Source organism: Mauremys mutica, chromosome 5, assembly GCF_020497125.1.
Source record: "Mauremys mutica isolate MM-2020 ecotype Southern chromosome 5, ASM2049712v1, whole genome shotgun sequence".
NCBI lineage: Eukaryota > Metazoa > Chordata > Testudines > Geoemydidae > Mauremys > Mauremys mutica.
Genome location: NC_059076.1, coordinates 11,135,340 through 11,154,726, shown reverse-complemented (window position 1 = coordinate 11,154,726; position 19,387 = coordinate 11,135,340). Strand labels below are relative to the sequence as shown.

The 19,387-nt window shown below is 45.9% G+C and overlaps 1 protein-coding gene across 4 annotated transcripts in view; it reads left to right on the top strand.

The window, feature by feature from the left end:
• Window positions 1-345: 345 nt before the first annotated feature.
• EPHA5 (EPH receptor A5) overlaps window positions 346-19,387 on the top strand; it is a 340,760-nt gene continuing 321,718 nt past the window's right edge. For 3 of the 4 annotated variants that reach the window (XM_045018677.1, XM_045018675.1, XM_045018674.1), the window contains exon 1: window positions 346-761. In XM_045018677.1, the coding sequence (XP_044874612.1) occupies window positions 629-761 (133 nt within the window). In that variant the 5' untranslated portion in view covers window positions 346-628. Of the gene's footprint in view, window positions 762-4,251; window positions 4,265-9,125; window positions 9,228-19,387 lie in introns of those variants that run through there. The other variant, XM_045018676.1, reaches the window with a different exon arrangement.

Here is a 19,387-nt window from a genome sequence, read left to right as displayed (position 1 = left end):
GAGAGTGGGTACCAGGCACTGCCTCCTTCCCGCGGTGTGTGCGCGTAAGGGAGCTGCTGGGGAGGATGGGCTGTGGGCATCGGGCATCCTTCCAGCTCCAATGCCCAGAGGGCCAGAGCGGAGGCAGGCGCTGGGTGGTGTCTTAGCTGGCCCCTCACTCTCCCGCCTGTGTCAGCCCCAGTTCGCGGCTGGCGCTGCTCCCAGCAGCCGGGCAGGGGAGCTCTGTGGCGCGTCTCATCCCCGCTTGCACGTAGAGCGGAGCGGGTCGGGCGAGGACGGGGGCGGATTCACACACGCAGCAGCAGCAGCAGCAGCCGGTGCAGTTTCAGGCGCTCTGTCCATCTAGGGCGCACATCTCCATCTCCCCGCGTCTCCTCCTCCAGGGCTGCTCTGGCGGTGCCTCCCCCTCGCCAAGCCTCCATCTGCGGCTGGGGCTGCCCCGCTCCTCCCCAGCGCGCGTTGCTGGGCTCCGGAGCGCAACCCGGGTCGGGCAGAGCGCGGCTGCCCCAGCTCCGGAGCAGGGAGCGCCGAGAGCCCCGGCCCGCCAGCGCGCACCCATGCGCTAAGGGAGCGGAGCGCACAGCAGCCGCAGCGGGGAGGCAGGCGACGGCACCGGCTGCGGAGGAGGATGCGGGGCTCGGGCGCCCGGGCAGGGGCAGCGGGGCTCGGCTGCAGCGGCGGCGGCTCCCCGGCTCCCTTCTGGACTTGCCTCCTGCTGTGCGGGGCGCTGAGGAGCCTGCTGGCCAGCCCCAGCAACGAAGGTGAGAGGCGCGGGGGGACCTGCCCGGGGCTGCGGGAGCCGGGAAAGGACTCGGGCTCTCTCGCGCTGGGTTTGGGGGGAAGGAAGCATCCCCCCCCCCGGTGCCCGTGTGCCTGGGGGAGCACCTGGTCCGCTCCCGGGAGCGGGCGGCTGCGCCCCCTTAGCGCTCTCCAGCCCCCTGGTCCCGCTGTCCAGCCCCCGAGCCCCCCACAGCCTCCTGCCCACCGCTCCCTACCCTGCCCCTCGCCGTCTCCAGGTCCCCTTCGCCCCGTGCCCACAACCTGCCCTGCCACTCTCCGGGTCTCCCCATAGCTCCCAGCACCCCCCCCCCGACACCCACAGCGCCCTGCCCCGTGTCCACAACCCGCCCTGCCCCTCCACTCCCCGGGGCCCCCCATAGCTCCCAGCACCCCCCCCCGACACACACAGCGCCCTGCCCCGTGCCCACAACCCGCCCTGCCCCTCCACTCCCCGGGTCCCCCCATAGCTCCCAGCATCCCCCCCTGGGGGCCCCCGACACACACAGCGCCCTGCCCCGTGCCCACAACCCGTCCTGCCCCTCCATTCCCCGGCTCCCCCCATAGCTCCCAGCACACACCCCCGGGGGCCCCCGACACACACAGCGCCCTGCCCCGTGCCCACAACCCGCCCTGGCCCCCCATAGCTCCCAGCACCCCCCAGACACCCACAGCGCCCTGCCCCGTGCCCACAACCCGCCCTGCCCCTCCACTCCCCGAGTCCCCCCATAGCTCCCAGCACCCCCCCCCGACACACACAGCGCCCTGCCCCGTGCCCACAACCCGCCCTGCCCCTCCACTCCCCGGGTCCCCCCATAGCTCCCAGCACCCCCCCCAGACACACACAGCGCCCTGCCCCGTGCCCACAACCCGCCCTGCCCCTCCACTCCCCGGGTCCCCCCATAGCTCCCAGCACCCCCCCCAGACACACACAGCGCCCTGCCCCGTGCCCACAACCCGCCCTGCCCCTCCACTCCCCGGGTCCCCCCATAGCTCCCAGCACCCCCCCCCAGACACACACAGCGCCCTGCCCCGTGCCCACAACCCGCCCTGCCCCTCCACTCCCCGGGTCCCCCAATAGCTCCCAGCACCCCCCCCCAGACACACACAGCGCCCTGCCCCGTGCCCACAACCCGCCCTGCCCCTCCACTCCTGGGTCCCCCCATAGCTCCCAGACACACACAGCGCCCTGCCCCCGTGTCCTACCCCTCCGGCCCGTCCGCCCAGTGCCCGAGCCCCCGGCCCGCAGCTCCCCGAGGCTCGCTCCGCTCTTCCCGGCTGCAGGTTCCCGAGGCGGGCAGCCACCTTCCCTGCCGAGCGGCTGCGGCAGGGAGTCGCGGGGCGCCCCGCGGGGTGCAGGGCTCCGGGCGCTCCTGTGCGCGGGTGGCGGGGCAGGGGTGCAAGGCCGGGGTTGTGTGTCTGCGTCCTGCCGTGGCGGCGTGTGTGTGCGGTTGTGTGCATGTTTTGTCTTTTGTGTGACGCTGTATGTGATTGTGTGTGTGTGTGTCGGGCTGTATGGTGTGTATTGGGGTAATGTGTGAGTTTTGTGCTGTGCTGTGCCTGTATTTGGATTGGGTTGTGCTGTGTGTGTGTGTATTTGCCGTTGGGCTCGTGTGGCGGTACTGTGCGCTTGGGTTGTGTGGTTGGACTGGATTGTGTGCTTCCAGCCAGACGCGTAAAATCTCTCCTTCGTGTCGCACCTGGATTGCTCCAGCTCCAGAGCCCCGGAATTAGCCCCTGCATAAGGCTCTGAGACCCCAGCGCCCAAACAGAGCTACCAGGAGCAGGACAACACACATCCAAACCCAAATTAAAGCTAACCATACGCAGGAGGAGAGAGGCTGGGACTAGGAAATACCTCCCCCCGCCCGCAACGATATTTATTTATTTCTGGCGCATTTCAAACGCTGTCCAAAGTTTATTTCCTTTAAGAAAAAAAAAAGGTGTTTTGTGCGAGAAGGAGAAAAACCTCGGAGAAAAGAGAACATAAGAATTGTTACCCCATAACACTGCAACAAGCAGAGTGGAGACTTGTGCTGATTATTGCTGACAATTTAAAAGTTTCCTCTGTTTAAAGTCAATATGTAAAGACATCTGACAAGGTTTCCCGATTGGCTGGGATGCTTCCCAGTTTTTCTGAAGCCTGGTGTTTTTTTAATTGACAAGGTAGATAATATTGAGGTTTTTCTGTTGTTGTTTTTGGATCCACATGCAAGTTGTAATACACAAACTTTCAGGCCAAGAAGCTGCTTATAAACCAAGCTTATTACACACAGTGATTTATTAATGAAATTCCTACAAGGTGGGAGGAGGGGAAAAGGCACAGGGAGGTTTCAAAGCTATGGCCTGAGGTAAATAGCTTGTCATAATATGTTTTAGAAAATGAGACTAATGCAAATCACAGAAAAATATATGGAGGAAGGGACAAATGCATTCCCGTGGCTGTGAAGTTACTGAGTGCTCAGGGCTGGAGGATGCATAGATTAGGGGAGGGTGAATGTTTCCTTAGATTTCTCTTCTACAAATCGATCATTATGGATCCAGTCTGCAAACACATCCATGCTTGTGAATAAGTTCATTGGGACTACTCACTCCAGTAAAGTCAGTCGGATTGCTCCCAGGAGTGAGCTACTGGCTGGGTGTTTATATGAGCAGTTTCTAAATTGGGAGAATGTTGTTTTTGTTCTGGTTTATCCTGATTTGCACGGATCTATTAATAAACAGAGACAGCCACTTTGCACCTGCAATCTCTTACTCACACGTGGTCCTTACTCATGTGAGTATGTCCCACTGGAGTCAAAGGGACTGCTGCAAGTGAGTTTTTGTGCACAAAAACTTACAGGATCGGGCCTCTGTTGAATGATAGAATACTGGAATTTTTTAAACAAAATCGCCTTGTTAAATGGTTCAGTGAGATCTTTAGAGAAAGAAGAGTTACAATAACTATTGACAGCACATGGGTTGGCTTTATACTCTCTCACTTTCTTCCCCCTTTTATTCACAATCTTCAACTTTTATCCTTTTCATAAGCCCAGGGCAGGAAGTGAAGTCGAGAGGTGGACCTGAACTTATTCAGTAACAGCCACTCTTTATCATTTGTAGATTTATTTGTAAACAAGCATTATCTGACAAGTGCTTTTCACAGCATGGCTTCTTGGCCAATTACTGCGGAACAGTTCTACTTTGAAAATGATTCACCCTGCAGTGAATCAAGGCTAATTCATTAGAGCCTCCGTTGCTAAAGTCCCTGTGCCATATGCTGTTGACACTTGTCAACAGTTTAGTTTTGAAAAGTTCAGTTTTGCTTCTCTCAGCATTCAAGGTGCATTCTGGGGGACAGAGCCTCAGCTGGTGGGAATTGCCATCAGTAGCTCAGTTGACTTCAATAGAGATGTGAAAATTTACACTAGCTGAGAGATCATAGGTTTATTTGTAGCCACCTGGGGGGAGGAGGGGTTGGACTTCTTGAAGATGGGAGAATTAAAAAGTGAGTCAACTTTTCCTTGGTGTTTTTGTTTTGGTTTGGTTTGGTTGTTGTTCCCATTGTAATTTTGTTTCTGCTGTGCTTAAAAAATAACTTGGTCAGCAAAGAACTTGTACCACTTGGCTGTGTTAGCTTAATAGCTTTTCTTTTCCAGTAACAATTGCGAGAATTTTATTTCCACTTATATTATGACTCAAATGTTAGTACCGAGTGAATCTTAAACTCAACTTTTGTTTTAACTGCAGTGGTATTGCTAGGTAGGAGATGTGAAATCCATGTCCTGCACTGTGGATCATGTTAGGCAGAGCTATAGAGGTGGAAGGCTTGTGAACATTTTGTTTGAAATATAGGCCAATTTAAAAAAAAAATTGAAACCTAAAATTAGGCTCCTAAATCCATATTTGGGCACCTTGCTCTATGGCTAGATTGTCAAAACAGCTGAGCAGCGAACAACTTCCATTGTTTTCAACAGGAGCTGGTTGGGTGCTAAACACACTTTCTAATATGCCTAAATATGGGTTTAGGAGGATCGAAGTAGACACCTGGTTTAAAAATATTGGCCACAGTTTCTGTTATAAGGGGAAAACCATTTTAGTAGCAATCACACTATATCTGAATCTATAACATGCAGTAAAGGAAAAGGGCTCAGTACAATGGCATCTGTGAGTCACCGTTTAACTATTACTATTGAACTTCTTTGCAAATTTCACTAATTAGAATCCTAGTATTTGTTCCCTCCTAATAATACACAATCAGAAATTCAACTCTATTGAGAATATTCAAAGGCCAGTATTTCAAAAGCAGTCCTTTACATTAAATGCATTACCCAGGCCATATCCTTAGAGAAATGACTTCCCCTGAGTTACAGTCACGCATGTTTTATTTTTATTGACGGAATGAACATACTGGGCTGGAGTTATTTTGCACAGCAAAGAATATTGATAGCAATTAATCAGAAATATGTTGCTTGAGGCTGTAAGACAACAATGTTAACACAGTAATTGCCTGAGTTACGTTTTTCTGGAAGCTGCTTGATGTCAAAGTTGCTACGTGATTGAGATACCATGTTGGGAGGCACAGTATATGAACCCAAGTAGATTATGTTCCTGTGTAGGCTGCATCTCCTCTTTTTTTCCCTTGGTAGTAACTTCTGAACCCTTGCTTGACATTAGGGACTGCATTGTATTAGACTTTATTTCTTGCACATCCTTAATGTTAAAAGTGCGCACAATTTAAATACTGTCATAAGCTTTAAGGTTTTTGGAAGTGACTTCTAAAAATTATGTAAAGCTTACAATGTAAGAAGGCTTTTTTTTTTAAAAAAGGAATGATTTGGTTCACATTTTCTGTAAATTTGGATTGATTTGGAGATCTCATCTGGAAATAACCCAGTTGACATTAAAGTGTCTTATTGGCAGATTTTCAAAAGACTTGTATATATTTTCGGATTGTTTTTAATAATATATCACAGCTACCTTATTTGCATAATTACTACTAAAAATAAAGAATAAATTAGAACTACTCAGCAGAAATAAGTGCTGATCAGGCAGTACTGTAATGACTGCTAAGTAGATTGTTAAACAAATGAAAAGAAAAAAACAAAACCACTTCTTTGAAATAATGACAATGTGTCTTAAATGGACAAAAGTAGAAAATTCAAGATTAAGGTTGACTCTTCATCCTTAACTCATCTCTGTCTGTTATTTCAGTAATTTAAGAACAGAGTAATAGTGTTAACTTAGAATTTTGAGGGATTTGTCCATTTTAACTAACTGTGGTTTGGAGGATTTATCTGGCTGGATTATTTAATTGATTTATTTATAGTTTAATTTTATTTATTTATAGGGACAGCGGGAGCAGGCAGAGTTAGATGAAGGTTATAAAATGCAGGTTGCTTTCTCCAGAGACTGGAATGGTTCTAGCTGTTCTAATGTCTTAATGGAGTATGTATTTATCTGATAGTGGCAGAACTCCCACTCACCTGGCCTGTTGGGTAAATACATATTTGGGTATGTTATCAAAACATGTATATTTAACCAGTTAGAACTGTCTTTTAATGAGCTTAAAAAGCAACCTAAATCTGTATTGTATACTTCCATTTGAAACTATTCCAATCTATTGGGTAAAAAAATAAAAATAAAAGGATGTAACCAGGTTTCTTAAAAAGGTATTATTTACATAGCCAGTACAGGCTCAGCTTCATAAATCACATATTCAGACAGCTCTTACATTATTTTAACAAGGCTATAGATTGGGGAAACTATGCAAGCTGGCGATATTTTAATGTGTGTTGTGTAAAAATAGATATCTAACTTTGGAGCCATTCCAGTCTATTAATAAAGTACATATTACAAGCTTTTAAAAAGTAATAAACTCTTCAGTGGATGGCATTGGTACAGTTTTTTTTTTCTTTCTTTCCACGGTAACAATTTTGGGCCCAATCCTGCGCATTGATTTACAAAAATAATCTTTGCTTATACAAGTAATCCTGTTGACTTTCAATTGAATTCAATGGGACCACTGATATGAGTCAGAGGAAATAGAGTTTTCAGAATCAGGTCTTTAAACATCTCTGTCAGTTTTAGCTTTTTCTTTTCAGAATATTCAAAGCAATTATACCTTGTTTAGTAAGAATCAAATACTGGTTTCAGTTTTAAATCAAATCTTTTTTTTTTTTTGCTTTAGCTATACAAAAAGCAATTTAAACATAGCTTTTAAATATGACTTTAAAATGAGGCAACTTATGAATGATGGATTATGTATTTTTTAAAATACATAACAATTGACCCCAAGACTGCATCTAAGCCAAGTTACATCTTAAAGCACATTATCACAATGATTATAAATAGGCAAAGCATCTTATAATAGAAACACTGACAGACCTTCCTCCTATAGTATCATAAATGTTGACACCATAATTTGATGTATAAAGCAGCTATTAGCAAATCAAGTTACAGTTGGCTAAACTGACAGGTATTCCCAGTGGGAAACGGCAGAGTTAGTATGGTTGGCCTTCATCCCCTCCTCAGTAACATTTAAAACCGTAATATACTATTCATCTGCATGCCTTCAATTTCCTTTGTGTGGTGCAAATCATTAAATTTTAAGTCAGCCAAGGAAGTGTTTCTGTAATTATATTTTGCATTGATTGCAAAATGCTTTTAAAAATATTTTAATTCTCTGAAAAAAAGAACAACTTTCAACAAGTGTTCAAGAAGCTGCAAAAAACCAGATCAGTTTATTTTATGCCATGAGCCATGTCATGTTAATTTTTAAAGTGCAGCCGAATAAAGTTGTGGTAAGTTAAATAAAAAGCCAGTGACCAGTGTTTGATATGATTCATGCATATGGTGTGTTTCTGCGACATTAGTTAATGAATTAAATCTTAGGGCCTCATTCTCCTTTTGTAGCAGTTTTCCACCAGTGCCACTCCAATGGCTTTGGACTGAAGTGACTCCGCTGCAGCCCTAATCCTGCAATGTGGTTTGCTAGCACAGAGCCCTGCACCGGAGTCGTTGGGAGGCTACAAAGGCACAGAAAGGGGTCTATGCTAGTGTACCACACTGCAGGATTGGGACAGAAGTGACTGGAGAATCAGGTCCATCAAAGTCAATATATGTGGTTTTTTAATTGAAGCTTGAAGAGGTTTACTTCTTTTCTCAGAGTTCAAGACATTTGAAGCCTGATTCCCTTATTTGCACCAGTGTAAATCCATTAACCTCTGCGAGGATTTACTCCTGAATTAGACCTTGTCTACATACAGACTTGCACCAATTTATTTAAACTGTAAACCTCTGTGTGGGCACTTTCTTAGATTTAAGAGTGACTTAGTTTGGTTTAGCTTAAACTTGCTCCTGATTGACTTAAGCTAAACAAAGCTAAGCTCTCCTAAACTTAAATAAGAGTGTCCACATGGGTTTACAGAATCAGTTTACATTCCCACATCTAGTTCAATTGGTGCATCTCTCACTCTATGAGGCCCCGAGTCAGCAGTTCATCCCTGTACAGCAAAGCACTTAAGCACGTGTTTAAAGTTCACGTTTGTACCTGCTTGAGTGCTTCACTGAATAGGGAGGGACTTAAACACATGCTTAGGTGTTTTATTGAAATAGAGCCTCACGTTTCCTTAGAGCAGGGATGGGCAAACTATGGCCCGCGGGCCGGATCCGGCCCTTCAGGGCTTTGGATCCGGCCCGCGGGATTACCCCTGGTGGTGCTGCGGGCCCGGCGCTGCTCTCAGAAGCAGCCCCCGGGCCGGGAGGCAAAGGGCTCCATGTGCGCACGCAGAGCCCTCTGCCCCCCCCCCCACCCAGGGGCCGCAGCACTTCCTGGAGTGGCGTGGGGACAGGGCAGGCATGCAGGGAGCCTGCCCTGGCCCTGGTGTGCGCCACTGCCACCCCGGAGCCACTTTAGGTAAGCGGCACCGGGCTGGAGCTCAAACCCCTCCTGCCCCCCGCCCCCCAACTCCCTGCCCTAAGCCCTCTGCCTGTACCTCGCACCCCTCCTGCACCCAACTCCCTGCCCTGAGCCCCTTTCTGCACTCCTGTGCATTCCAACCACCTGCCCTGAGCTCCCTGCTGCACCCTGCACCCCGTGCACCCCAACTCCCTGCCCTGAGCCCCATCCTGCACTCCGCACCCCTCCTGTACCCCAACCCCCTTCCCTGAGCCCCCTCTTATACTCTGCACCCCTTCTCTGCCCCAATCCCTTGTCCTGAGCCCCTTCCTCCACATCCCGCACTCCACCCCCCCTGCCCCGGCCCTGCATACAATTTCCTCACCCAGATGTGGCCCTCGCCCCAAAAAGTTTGCCCACCCCTGGGGTAGAGTGTTGAGTCCTGAACATTTTCTTAACTATACTATAGGGCTATGTCTCAGGGCAAGAGTGCTGTTTAGAGTTCCTCTTCAATCAATGCTTCACCTTTGTGACCCTTATCAGTAGGCTGGGAAGGATTCAATTTTTATTGGTAAGTGTCGATAAATGTTGATTTCACCGCACGCACACAAACTGATGAAAAAGTATTTCCATCTATGGCTGAAATTTACAGACAGGCAATGTAAGAAATATGCTGCTTGAGAACTTAGGGTGGGATGTCTGGATATTTACTTTGTATATTATGGGTATTTACTCTATATATTTTGATAGGTTATGTTGGCAGTTTGTGTTTCAATGGTTATAAAGCTTTAACATTTTGAATCTCAGCATCTACTGTCATTAAATAATGGTCTGACCCCACATATAATTTCTTGAAAGTGTAAAAATTTACATTGATATAAATAGAGAAAAATGCTTAAAAATAAATTATAAAATTAAATAAAATGCTATCCAGTGAAATTATCTATAAAAAGAAAATCCTGCCAGGCCTACTTATTGGGTAAGCAAGGAATTCACAAACCTGACAATGTCCTGTACTTACCCCAAATTCATTTTTTGAAATCATTTTTTAATCTGAGTGTGGCTTTCTCATTAGCAACGTGTGCCTGATCCTTGTTTAGCAAGAGCCGGAGTTGACTCATACATAGGAGAACTTGACCAGCAAGCCATTGTCTGGACTCAAATTGTTACTTTTTTTTTCTCCTCACAAATGAACTGGGAGAAGTGGCGGGGTTCTTCATTTGCTCGTACCACTTTTGTCGCCATCCTGCCCTGCTGTTTGTGTGCCCAGCTGAACAGTTGGATGGCAAGCTTTGCAGAAGAGAACGCGTTTGGCTTTTCAGCAGCTTTCGCAAGCAGTTGTATTGGCAGACGTAAGAGTTGGCCTTCAGTGTCTGAGATCTTTAGTTCTACTGCTTGTTGGCTTTCTTTGACTAACTTTTGACTTAGCTATTTATTTTCTGGGCATGCAGGGCGAGTGTTTAGTGAAATAGCTGTGGAATGTAATCCAGAAATCAGCAGCCCTATTTGTTTCTTAAGCAAATCACAGCTGAGGGCAGTCACTGATCTGAAGTAATTACGTGACCCCCTTACTGCAGAATCTGAGCACCTTACAATCTCTCACAATATTTACCCTCACAACACCAATATGGGGTAGGGCAGTGCTGTTTTTCCCATTGTACAGATGGAGAACTGAGGCAGAGAGAGGATAAGTGACTTGCCCCAGGTCACACATGGAGCCTGCAGCAGAGCAGAGAATTGAATCCAGGTCTCTTGAGTTGCAGGCTGGTCCCATAAACACGAGACTTTCCTTCCTCTCTGTAAGTCTCACCATTGACGTTCTCAAGGGGCTAGAGAGCTTCACAAGCCACCCACCCTTAAGGCTAGTCTGGTGATCTCACGGGGTTTGGTGTTCTGTGCTAATCTTTCATGAGTTCCGCAGTAAGTCCAGAAACACAGCCAAGCCATGACTGCTCTGCACCTCTTGCTGACACAAAGTGATGCTACATTTGGTGGATGGGGGCAGTGGAGAATGTCCCTCTGTGCAGGGAAGGCTCTAGTGGCCCCGGGCTGCTATAGCCGCTACTTCTCCTGGCAGCTGGAATGGGGCTGTGGCCAGGCAAGAAGGGGTGCGGCTGAGACACTGCTGCATCTGTCTGATCCAGGGCTGCCAGACCATCCTCTTGGTGCCCTCAGGTTGCTCTAACATACAACAGGGACAGGATCGGGTCCCTTGTAGTCAGAGGTGAAAGTAAGCCGGTCCGGTCCGGCACAGTGGCAAGAACCAGTACGCCGTGCCAGACTGGACCGGCTTCTGCGGAAGTGATTTAAAGGGCCCAGGGCTCCAGCCGCTGCGGGGATCCCCGGGCCCTTTAAATCCCCACCGGAGCTCCAGCAGCCGGGCTCCCGCAATGATTTAAAGGGCCCGGAGCTCCGCGGTGGCGGGAGCCCCCAGCCCTTTAATTCGCCTCTGAGCCCCGGGGCTCCCAGCCGCCTCTGCAGCTGATAGCACTGGGGTGATTTTAAAGGCTCTGGGGCTCCCAGCTGGGGCCCTCCCTTTGAGGCCACGCCCCCGCTCAGGACTCTGGCATACCAGTAAGTCCTTTAAGTTACTTTCACCCCTGCTTGTAGTCCCAGGATTGTGTGTGTGTGTAGGTGGGAAAGGGGTGGGACACAAAAGGGTCTTAGAGCCACCTTTCCCACCTTCTCACTAGGCTTGTGCAAGGTCCAATAACGTTTTGTTTTTCCTTTGAAGAATTGAGTTGTTTCCTTTAACTGTGTTGATGCTCTCAGTTGTTGTTCCCACATCCAGTATGCATCCACTTTATTATACCAGTCTGCATGAAGGCCCTCTGCAGCCATGCCGAGTCCCATACAGCAGGCTAGCCTGCGCTCTCAGGTATGCCTACACTGCAATAAAAGCCTGGGGCTGTGGGGCTATAAAATTGCAGCGTAGACGTTCGGGCTCATGCTATTCCCCCAAGAAAAATTGTCCGGATGCTATAATGTTCACTGGGATCCATTTTCTTCTATGTTGCACATGCAAAATGGGTAAAATTACTTGCCGCTATCTTCTACGTCGCTTTTCTTTACATGCCGTCAGTTTTACATATGAACAATCAAGCAGCTTAGGCTTCTATTATCATTACTGGTTTTTCCCAAGTTATTTTTATGTGTTTCCCTACTAAAAGTGTATTTTCAGAAGGCAATGGGAGAAAAATATTTTTGTTTTTCCACCAACCACACACACGCACAAAGGTATAAACTGTCAAACATTAGAAAAGCCAATAAATCATCCTAACCGTTCTTTGCTCCCAAGAGCCATCCAAACATAATGTCAGTTACACTTTTCTACTTGAATGAATTCAAAGGCAGCAAAATGGTCATTATTGTGGATTGGAAGGCTCTGTTGGTGGTGGATAGGCTGGACAGCTGAAATCTTGTGAGTCTACTGAAAATGAGATCTGTCAGGGTAAGTTGACAACTATAGTTATGTCTGTGCTGTGTCTCTTTATCTCTGTCCAGTTTAATAGTATGTGTTACATAATTTGATATTCACATTGTAGGGGGAAAAATGCCTGTAAAGGATATTTGATGGGTGGACTTCTTAGGAGAAGTCTTCCCCCTCCCCCCCACACACTTTTGGATTATAAGTATTTTAAAGCAGAAGTGAGATTTCTTTTTAGTCACTAAGGCCCTGATTCAGGAAAGCACCCAAGTACGTGCTGAACTTTAATCATGTGGTTAAATTCCATCAGCTCTGAACAGGGATGATCAGTTGATTCAGGCCCTGAAGTTTATCTACAGCTCTCAGTCTGCCATGGAACTCCCAGTGCTGCAAGTGGATAGAGAGCAGTCTGTGGCATTGTCTACGCTAGAGTCCTGGAGGACATCTCCCACTGTTTGTGAGTGCACTAATGTATGCAGGGCTCAGTGCAGTTGCTGGCATTTTTACCACTGTGTCATCCAGGCCAGCACAGAGCAGGGATAGCTGACACAGTGTTAAAAATGCTGGTGTCCTGTCATGTTCCCATCATTGTTACCAGCTGTGGGAACCAGTGGCAGGAGACTTCCCCTAAAGCTTAGTGCCAAGTGCAACTTATGGGGTTTACTGTCATGTCAGTATGGTGTGGAGTTCCCATTTTGAGCCTCATAGGTAGAGCTGGTCTTTTGAACCTCTTTTTTAAATGAAAAATGGCTTTTTTAGATTAAATGGAAATCATAGTGGGAAAATGTCTGTTGTCAAAAGTTTTGGGGGTTTTCATAGAAAAACCAAAATGTTTTGGTTTCAAACTCTTCCGTTTTCATTTCGTCAATGAAAACCCAGAACATCCCAAAGAAAACCGTACATGAAAATTGTAGTTTTTGTCTACATTTTTTCATGGCTGAAAGAACAAAAAAATTCCTGACTAGCTCTTCTTATAGGAATGATACAAATGTATCCTAGGAAGAACTGATTACCCAGTTCCTGGTCTTGAAACTGGATCAGATGAAGCCCCCTATTTGTGTCACTGGGGCTACTACCCACTGTGGTGTGGATCCAGTGACATAACTGGGGCCTTTTTATCTGACTCACTGATCAGTGCTGTACATAAACAAACAAACCCACACACTATCTGGAGAAAGGTTAACAGAATGGGCGGCATCACACCCATCCTAAGCAATAAGATCCAACAGAAGTTACAGGCTTAATGCAGAAATTATTGGGTGAAATTCTGTTCTTTGTGTTCTTGTCAGAATCCTAGAAACGTCAGGCTGGAGAGGACCTCGAGAAGTCATCAAGTACTGCCCTCTGTACTGAGGCAGGACATAGATTATCTCTGACAGGCATTTGTCCAACCTGTTCTTAAAAACCTCCAGTGACGGGGATTCCACAACCTCCCTTGGATGCCTGTTCTGGAACGTAACTACCCTTACTGCTAGAAAGAGTTTCCTAATATCTAACCAACATCTCCCTTGCTGCAGATTAAGCTCCTTTCTTCTCATCCTACCTTCAATGGACATGGAGAACAACTGATCACCATCCTCTTTTCTAACAGCCCTTAATATATTTAGAGACTATTTTCAAGTCCCCCCTCAGTCTTCTTTTATCAAAACCAACCTTTCCCCATAGGTCAGGTTTTCTAAAACTTTTGTCACTTTTGTTGCTCTCCACTGGACACTCTCCAGTTTCTCCGCAACTTTCCTAAAGTGTGGTGCCCAGAACTGGACACACTACTGCAGCTGAGTAGAGCAGGACAGTTACCTCCAGTCCTTTATATAGGACACTCCTTTTAAGGCACCCCAGAATATTTGTGGTTTTTTGTTGTTTGTTTTTTGCAACGATGTCACATTGTTTATTTATATTCAATTTGTGATCCACTATAAACCTCAGATCCTTTTCAGCAGAACTACCACCTAGCCAGTTATTCCCCGTTTTTCTAGTTATGTATTTGATTTTTCCTTTCTCAATGATATAATCTGCATTTATCTGTATTGAATTTCATTTTGTTGAATTCAGATCAATTCTCCAATTTCTCAAGGTTGTTTTGAATTCAAATCCTGTTTTCCAAGTTGCTTGCAATCCCTCCCAGTTTGGTGTCATTTGCAAATTTTGTAAGCATACTGTTCACTCCATTATCCAAATCATTAATAAAAATGTTGAATAGTAATGGCTCTGGGATTGACCCCTGCAGCACTCCAATAGATACGCTCTCCCAGTATGACAGCGAATCATTGATAACTACTCTTTGAGTCTGGTCTTTCAACCAGTTCTGCACCCACCTAATAGTAATTTCATCTAGACCAAGTTTCCCTAGTTTGCTTATGAGAATGGCACATGGGACTATGTCAGAAGCTTTAGTAATATCAAGATATAGCACGTCTACTGCTTCCCCACAATCCTCTAGGCTAGTAATGCTGTCAAAGAAGAACATTAGGTTGATTTGCTATGATTTCTTCTTGACAAAACCATGCTGGCTGGTCCTTACAACCCTATTATCTTCTAGGTGCTCACAAACTGATTGTTTAATAATTTGTTTCAGTATCTTTCCAGGTATCGAAGTTAGATTGACTAGTCTGTAATTCCTTGGGTCCTTTTGTTCCCCTTTTTAAAACCAGTTACTGTGTTTGCTCTTCTCCAGTTCTCTGGCACCTCGCATGTCCTCCAGGATTTCTCAAAGATAATTGTTAATGGTCCCGAGATTGCTTCAGCCAGTTCCTTAAGTATCCTAGGGTGAATTTCATCAGGCCCTGCTGACTTGAATACATCCAACTTATCTAAATATTCTTTATGGTCCCTTCTGGCCTTAAAATCTATGATGCAGACTCTAGCATCTTGGCGCTTACTATAAAGGAGATTATAGAAAACCTACAGCAGAAGTGAGTCGTCATAATAAAATATCAATCTGTAGCTAATATCATTTTGTGGGTTCATTAAATTGTGTGTATTTTCTTCCTCTATTGGCCTATAAATAATAGGTGCTCTTCATAACTTATGTTTCTCTGGAGTTGGTCTCCACTAGCATATAAATAGATATTTCCCAATTTTTGCATGGTATTTTTTTGGTCTTAATTCAAGGCAAATAATAAAAAAACATCTGCTCCATAATGGCATTGATTTCTTTTGGGGGTTTAGTCTTTCATTTGTTTTTGTTTTCCTGGATTATTTTTGACTGTCACTTGTTTTAGGAGCACTTTTGGATTTACAACTTTGTAGAAATATTTAGCACAACAGGGAAAACAGCAGGAAAATGAATAGCAGAAGTGGTGCAATAAAACTGATAGAGATTGGTGAGGAAGAAAAGGTTTGACTGTGATGATGGAGGGGCCTTGCTATTCAGAATGTCTTGGTAGTGCTGTGAACTCTCATAAGAGGGAGGTGGGACTGTGGTGTAACTCTGGTTTCTTGCTGTGCAGTGTATTATTTATCATATGCTTTGCCAATATCTTCTCCACCTTGAGCACAGGGAAACTGGAGGAGAGAATGGAATACTACTTACTGGCTGATTCACAGAGTGGTGGTGTCCCCATTGTTGCTGGAGGCTTCGGTGGCTGGAGGAATTGCACTTCCAGAGCTATTGGGGGATGGAATCATAGAATATCAGGGTTGGAAGGGATCTCAGGAGGTCATCTAGTCCAACCCCCCGCTCAAAGCAGGACCAATCCCCAGGCAGATTTTTGCCCTAGATCCCTAAATGGCCCCCTCAAGGATTGAGCTCACAACCCTGGAGTTAGCAGGCCAATGCTCAAACCACTGAGCTATCCCTCCCCATAAAATAAAATGTTGGTTCTTGTAAAGAAAATTGGGGGATCCTGACACCTATGTCTATCATATCAAACTTGGGCTTGCACATCACTTTTTCAGTTGCTTGGAAACTTAAAGAATGATGGAAGCGTATAATCCCATTCAAACGAACTGCCCGGGAAAGGATTGTAATGTAACTCAGTACCTTCCTTTTAATTTTTTCCTCCATGTCCTCAGTCAGGGCTCGATCCTGCAAAGTGCTGAGCACTCTGGCCCCAGTCCAACGAAGCACTTAACCACGTGCTTCGTTTCACGCATGTGAATGTTCCTATTGCCTTGTGTGAGATTTCTCATGTGCTTCAATGTCAACATTTGCTTATGTGTTCTGCTGGATTTGAGTTGGAGTGCTCAGCACTGTGCAAGACCCAGCCAGTCCTGGAGGAGGGGAAGCTGGATCAGAGGGAGGCTGAGAATCCTGGTGGGTGGAGCCCTCAAAATGTGGGGAGACTTAATACTATGCAGGGAAAACAGAAAGGAAGCAGAATGGAAGAAAATAACTTCCTGAGGCACGTCACACTGTTAAAGGGGTGAGCTGACTGGAAGATTTCTTGACAAATTGTGGATGGATGGGTCTCTCATCTTAGATAGGAGGTCAGTTAGAGAGGGGCTTGTATATTTAACCCACAAGCTTCTCCATCTCTCTAGCAAGTGCCCATCACCATGGTATCAGTGCTTGGTCTCACTTTGTCCGCAATGCATGTATTGATGTGAGCTGGTACGCTGCCCCACATCCCGTTTATCCGAAAATGCCTCTTCAAAATCCACATTCTGTGACTGTCTCTACAATGCTGGCCCATGCTCCTCCATCAAAGTAATTAGACCATTAAAATATTAATTATACATTAAAAAGCAGAGCTTACACGGTGGGTGGGTAACCACTGACTTCAATGAGAGCAGAGTTAAGTCAATGCTGAGCACTCTTAAAAATCCAGCCATATAAAACCATGTAATCTCATGACTGTATTTGGCATAATCCTCATCATCTTTCCCTAACCCAGCCTTCTTGTCTCCTGTCCTAGCTCTCTGTATTGTTGCAAACTCTTCAGGGTAGTGACTGTCTTGCTTTTTTGTCTGCAACTTGCCAATCACATTTTATGCCCCTTCATGACCAATAATTAGTATATTAGAATATCCATAACAGAGGGAGTGGCAGCAGGATCGGTGAGTGGCATTTTCAAAAGTGTCAGCATGGCGTAGAGGGTAGAGCATTGGACTGGGACTCAGGAGACTGGGATTATATTCCCAGGTCTATCTCTGGCCCGTTGGTTGACCTGGGGCCCATCATTTCACTGCCCTGTGTCTCAATTTCCCATTTGTGAAAAATGGGATTAATGATGGCTCTAAATGAGCTGTTACCGCTCAAGAAAGATCTCGCAGTCTTCAATAGTTCTCTGAAAACATCCGCTGAGTGTGCAGCAGCAGTCAACAAAGCGAACAGAATGTTAGGAACCATTGGGAAAGGGATAGATAAGAAGACCGTAAATATCATAGTGCCACTACATAAATCCATGCCCACCCATTGAATACTGTGTGCTGTTCTGGTTGCCCCGTCTCAAAAAAATAAATTAATATTAGAATTGGAAAAAGTACAGAGAAGGGCAATAAAAATAATTAGAGGTATGGAACCACTTCCATACGAGGAGAGATTAAAAAGACTGAGACTGTTCAGCTTAGAAAAGAGACGGTTAAGGGGAGATATGATAGAGGTCAATACAATTATGAATGGTGTGGAAAAAGTAAATAGGGAAGTGTTATTTACCCCTTCACATAACACAAGAACCAGGTGTCACCCAACGAAATTAATAGGCAGCAGGTTTAAAACAAACAAAAGGAAGTAGTTCTTCACACAACACGCCATCAACCTGGGGAATTTATTGCCAGGGGATGTTGTGAAGGCCAAAAATATAAGTGGGTTAAAAAAGAATTGTATAGGTTCCTGAGGACAGGTCCATCAATAGCTATTAGCCAACATGGTCACTGGCACAACCCCATGCTCAGTGTGTCCCTAAACCTCGGTTTGCCAGAAGCTGGGAATGAGTGACAGGGGATGGATCACCTGTTTTGTTCATTCCCTCTGAAGCACCTGACATTGATCACTGTTGGAAGACAGGATACTGGGCTATATGGACCATCGGTCTGGCTCTGTATGGATGTTCTTATGATACTGACCTCCTTTGCATAGAGCTTTGAGATGTACTCATGAGATGAAAAGGACTGTATAAGAGCTGGGTATTATTAAATGCTCAGGTTTGGTCCAATTCTGTTCCCGTGAAGTCCATGGTTAAACTCCCATTGCTGTTGATAGCCCATTGAAAAATCCCATCTTGTGTCTCTTGTGTCTGTTCTTACTTCCAGCAATGATCTCTACGCTGTCATATTGAAGGGATTGAGAGAGGCCAGTCTATGTGGGGGTTGAAGACTTGGAATAGAGGACCTGGTCCAATCTCCATCTATGGGAAACAGTTTGTGTTCCGGGCAAAGATTCGTATCACTTCTCATTTGGTCCAAACCGATCACTCGTCACTAGTAAATAGAGCCCATCTGAGAATGTGCAGTTTGATCATATGCAAACCTCCCCGTGTGTTGTCCTAAAAAAATAACAGGCTCTGGTGTGAGTTTAGACTTCATCACCATTTATCCTACCCGGAAGGCATGAAAGCTAATGATTATATAGATCCTGTGCAGTTTGGTATGTTTCTTTCGATCGAGCATTAGAGATAATTAGGGCTTGCAGGAGGGCTGCGCTTATGGTGAAGATGAGAAGTTTTGCATTTATTTGGTCTTTCATGTTCTCTGTTTTGAAGTTTGTTGGCAAAAATGTCTGAGAGTAAGTGAGTGCGCCTATGGGCTGTGTGGGTTCTTGCTGCTTCTTTGAGACACTCAGCACATTCTTCTAGCTGATGCTGAGTAGTAGTGGTATGAATAAATCACTCCTATTTAAATGCTGTTAGACTTACGGAGGCCCAGTACCTCTACACATCAGGCATTAGTGATGGTCGCTAGTGATTTTGGGAGTTCCATCAGTGGAAGAACTCCTCAAGTTGCAAAAAAACTACAGGGCACAAACGTGGGCATCAGATTTCTGAGCACTTAGAGCCTCGGACCCTAATTCAGGAAATTTTCCCTGCTAAGGATAGTACTGATGCACATCCTTAACTTTAGGCACATGATTAAACATGGACTGAAATCCTGTTGATTTCAGTGGGAAAGTTAAGCACATGATCAAGTGCTGTCCTGAACAGGGATGAATTTAAGCACATTTTAGGATGGGGGGCCTAATTTGGGATCATTCCTCCCATGCAAACTCCTAAGTTTGATTTTCATTGGTTCTGGTGAAAGCCTGGCTAAATGAGCATTGGTGGTTAGTCTGAATAACGTGGGATGTTGCCAAATTGAGGCCTGAAGTAGTGTGTGTAAGGTATTGGTTAAAAGGTGTGTTGCACTGATGACTGTGGGATGGAATATCA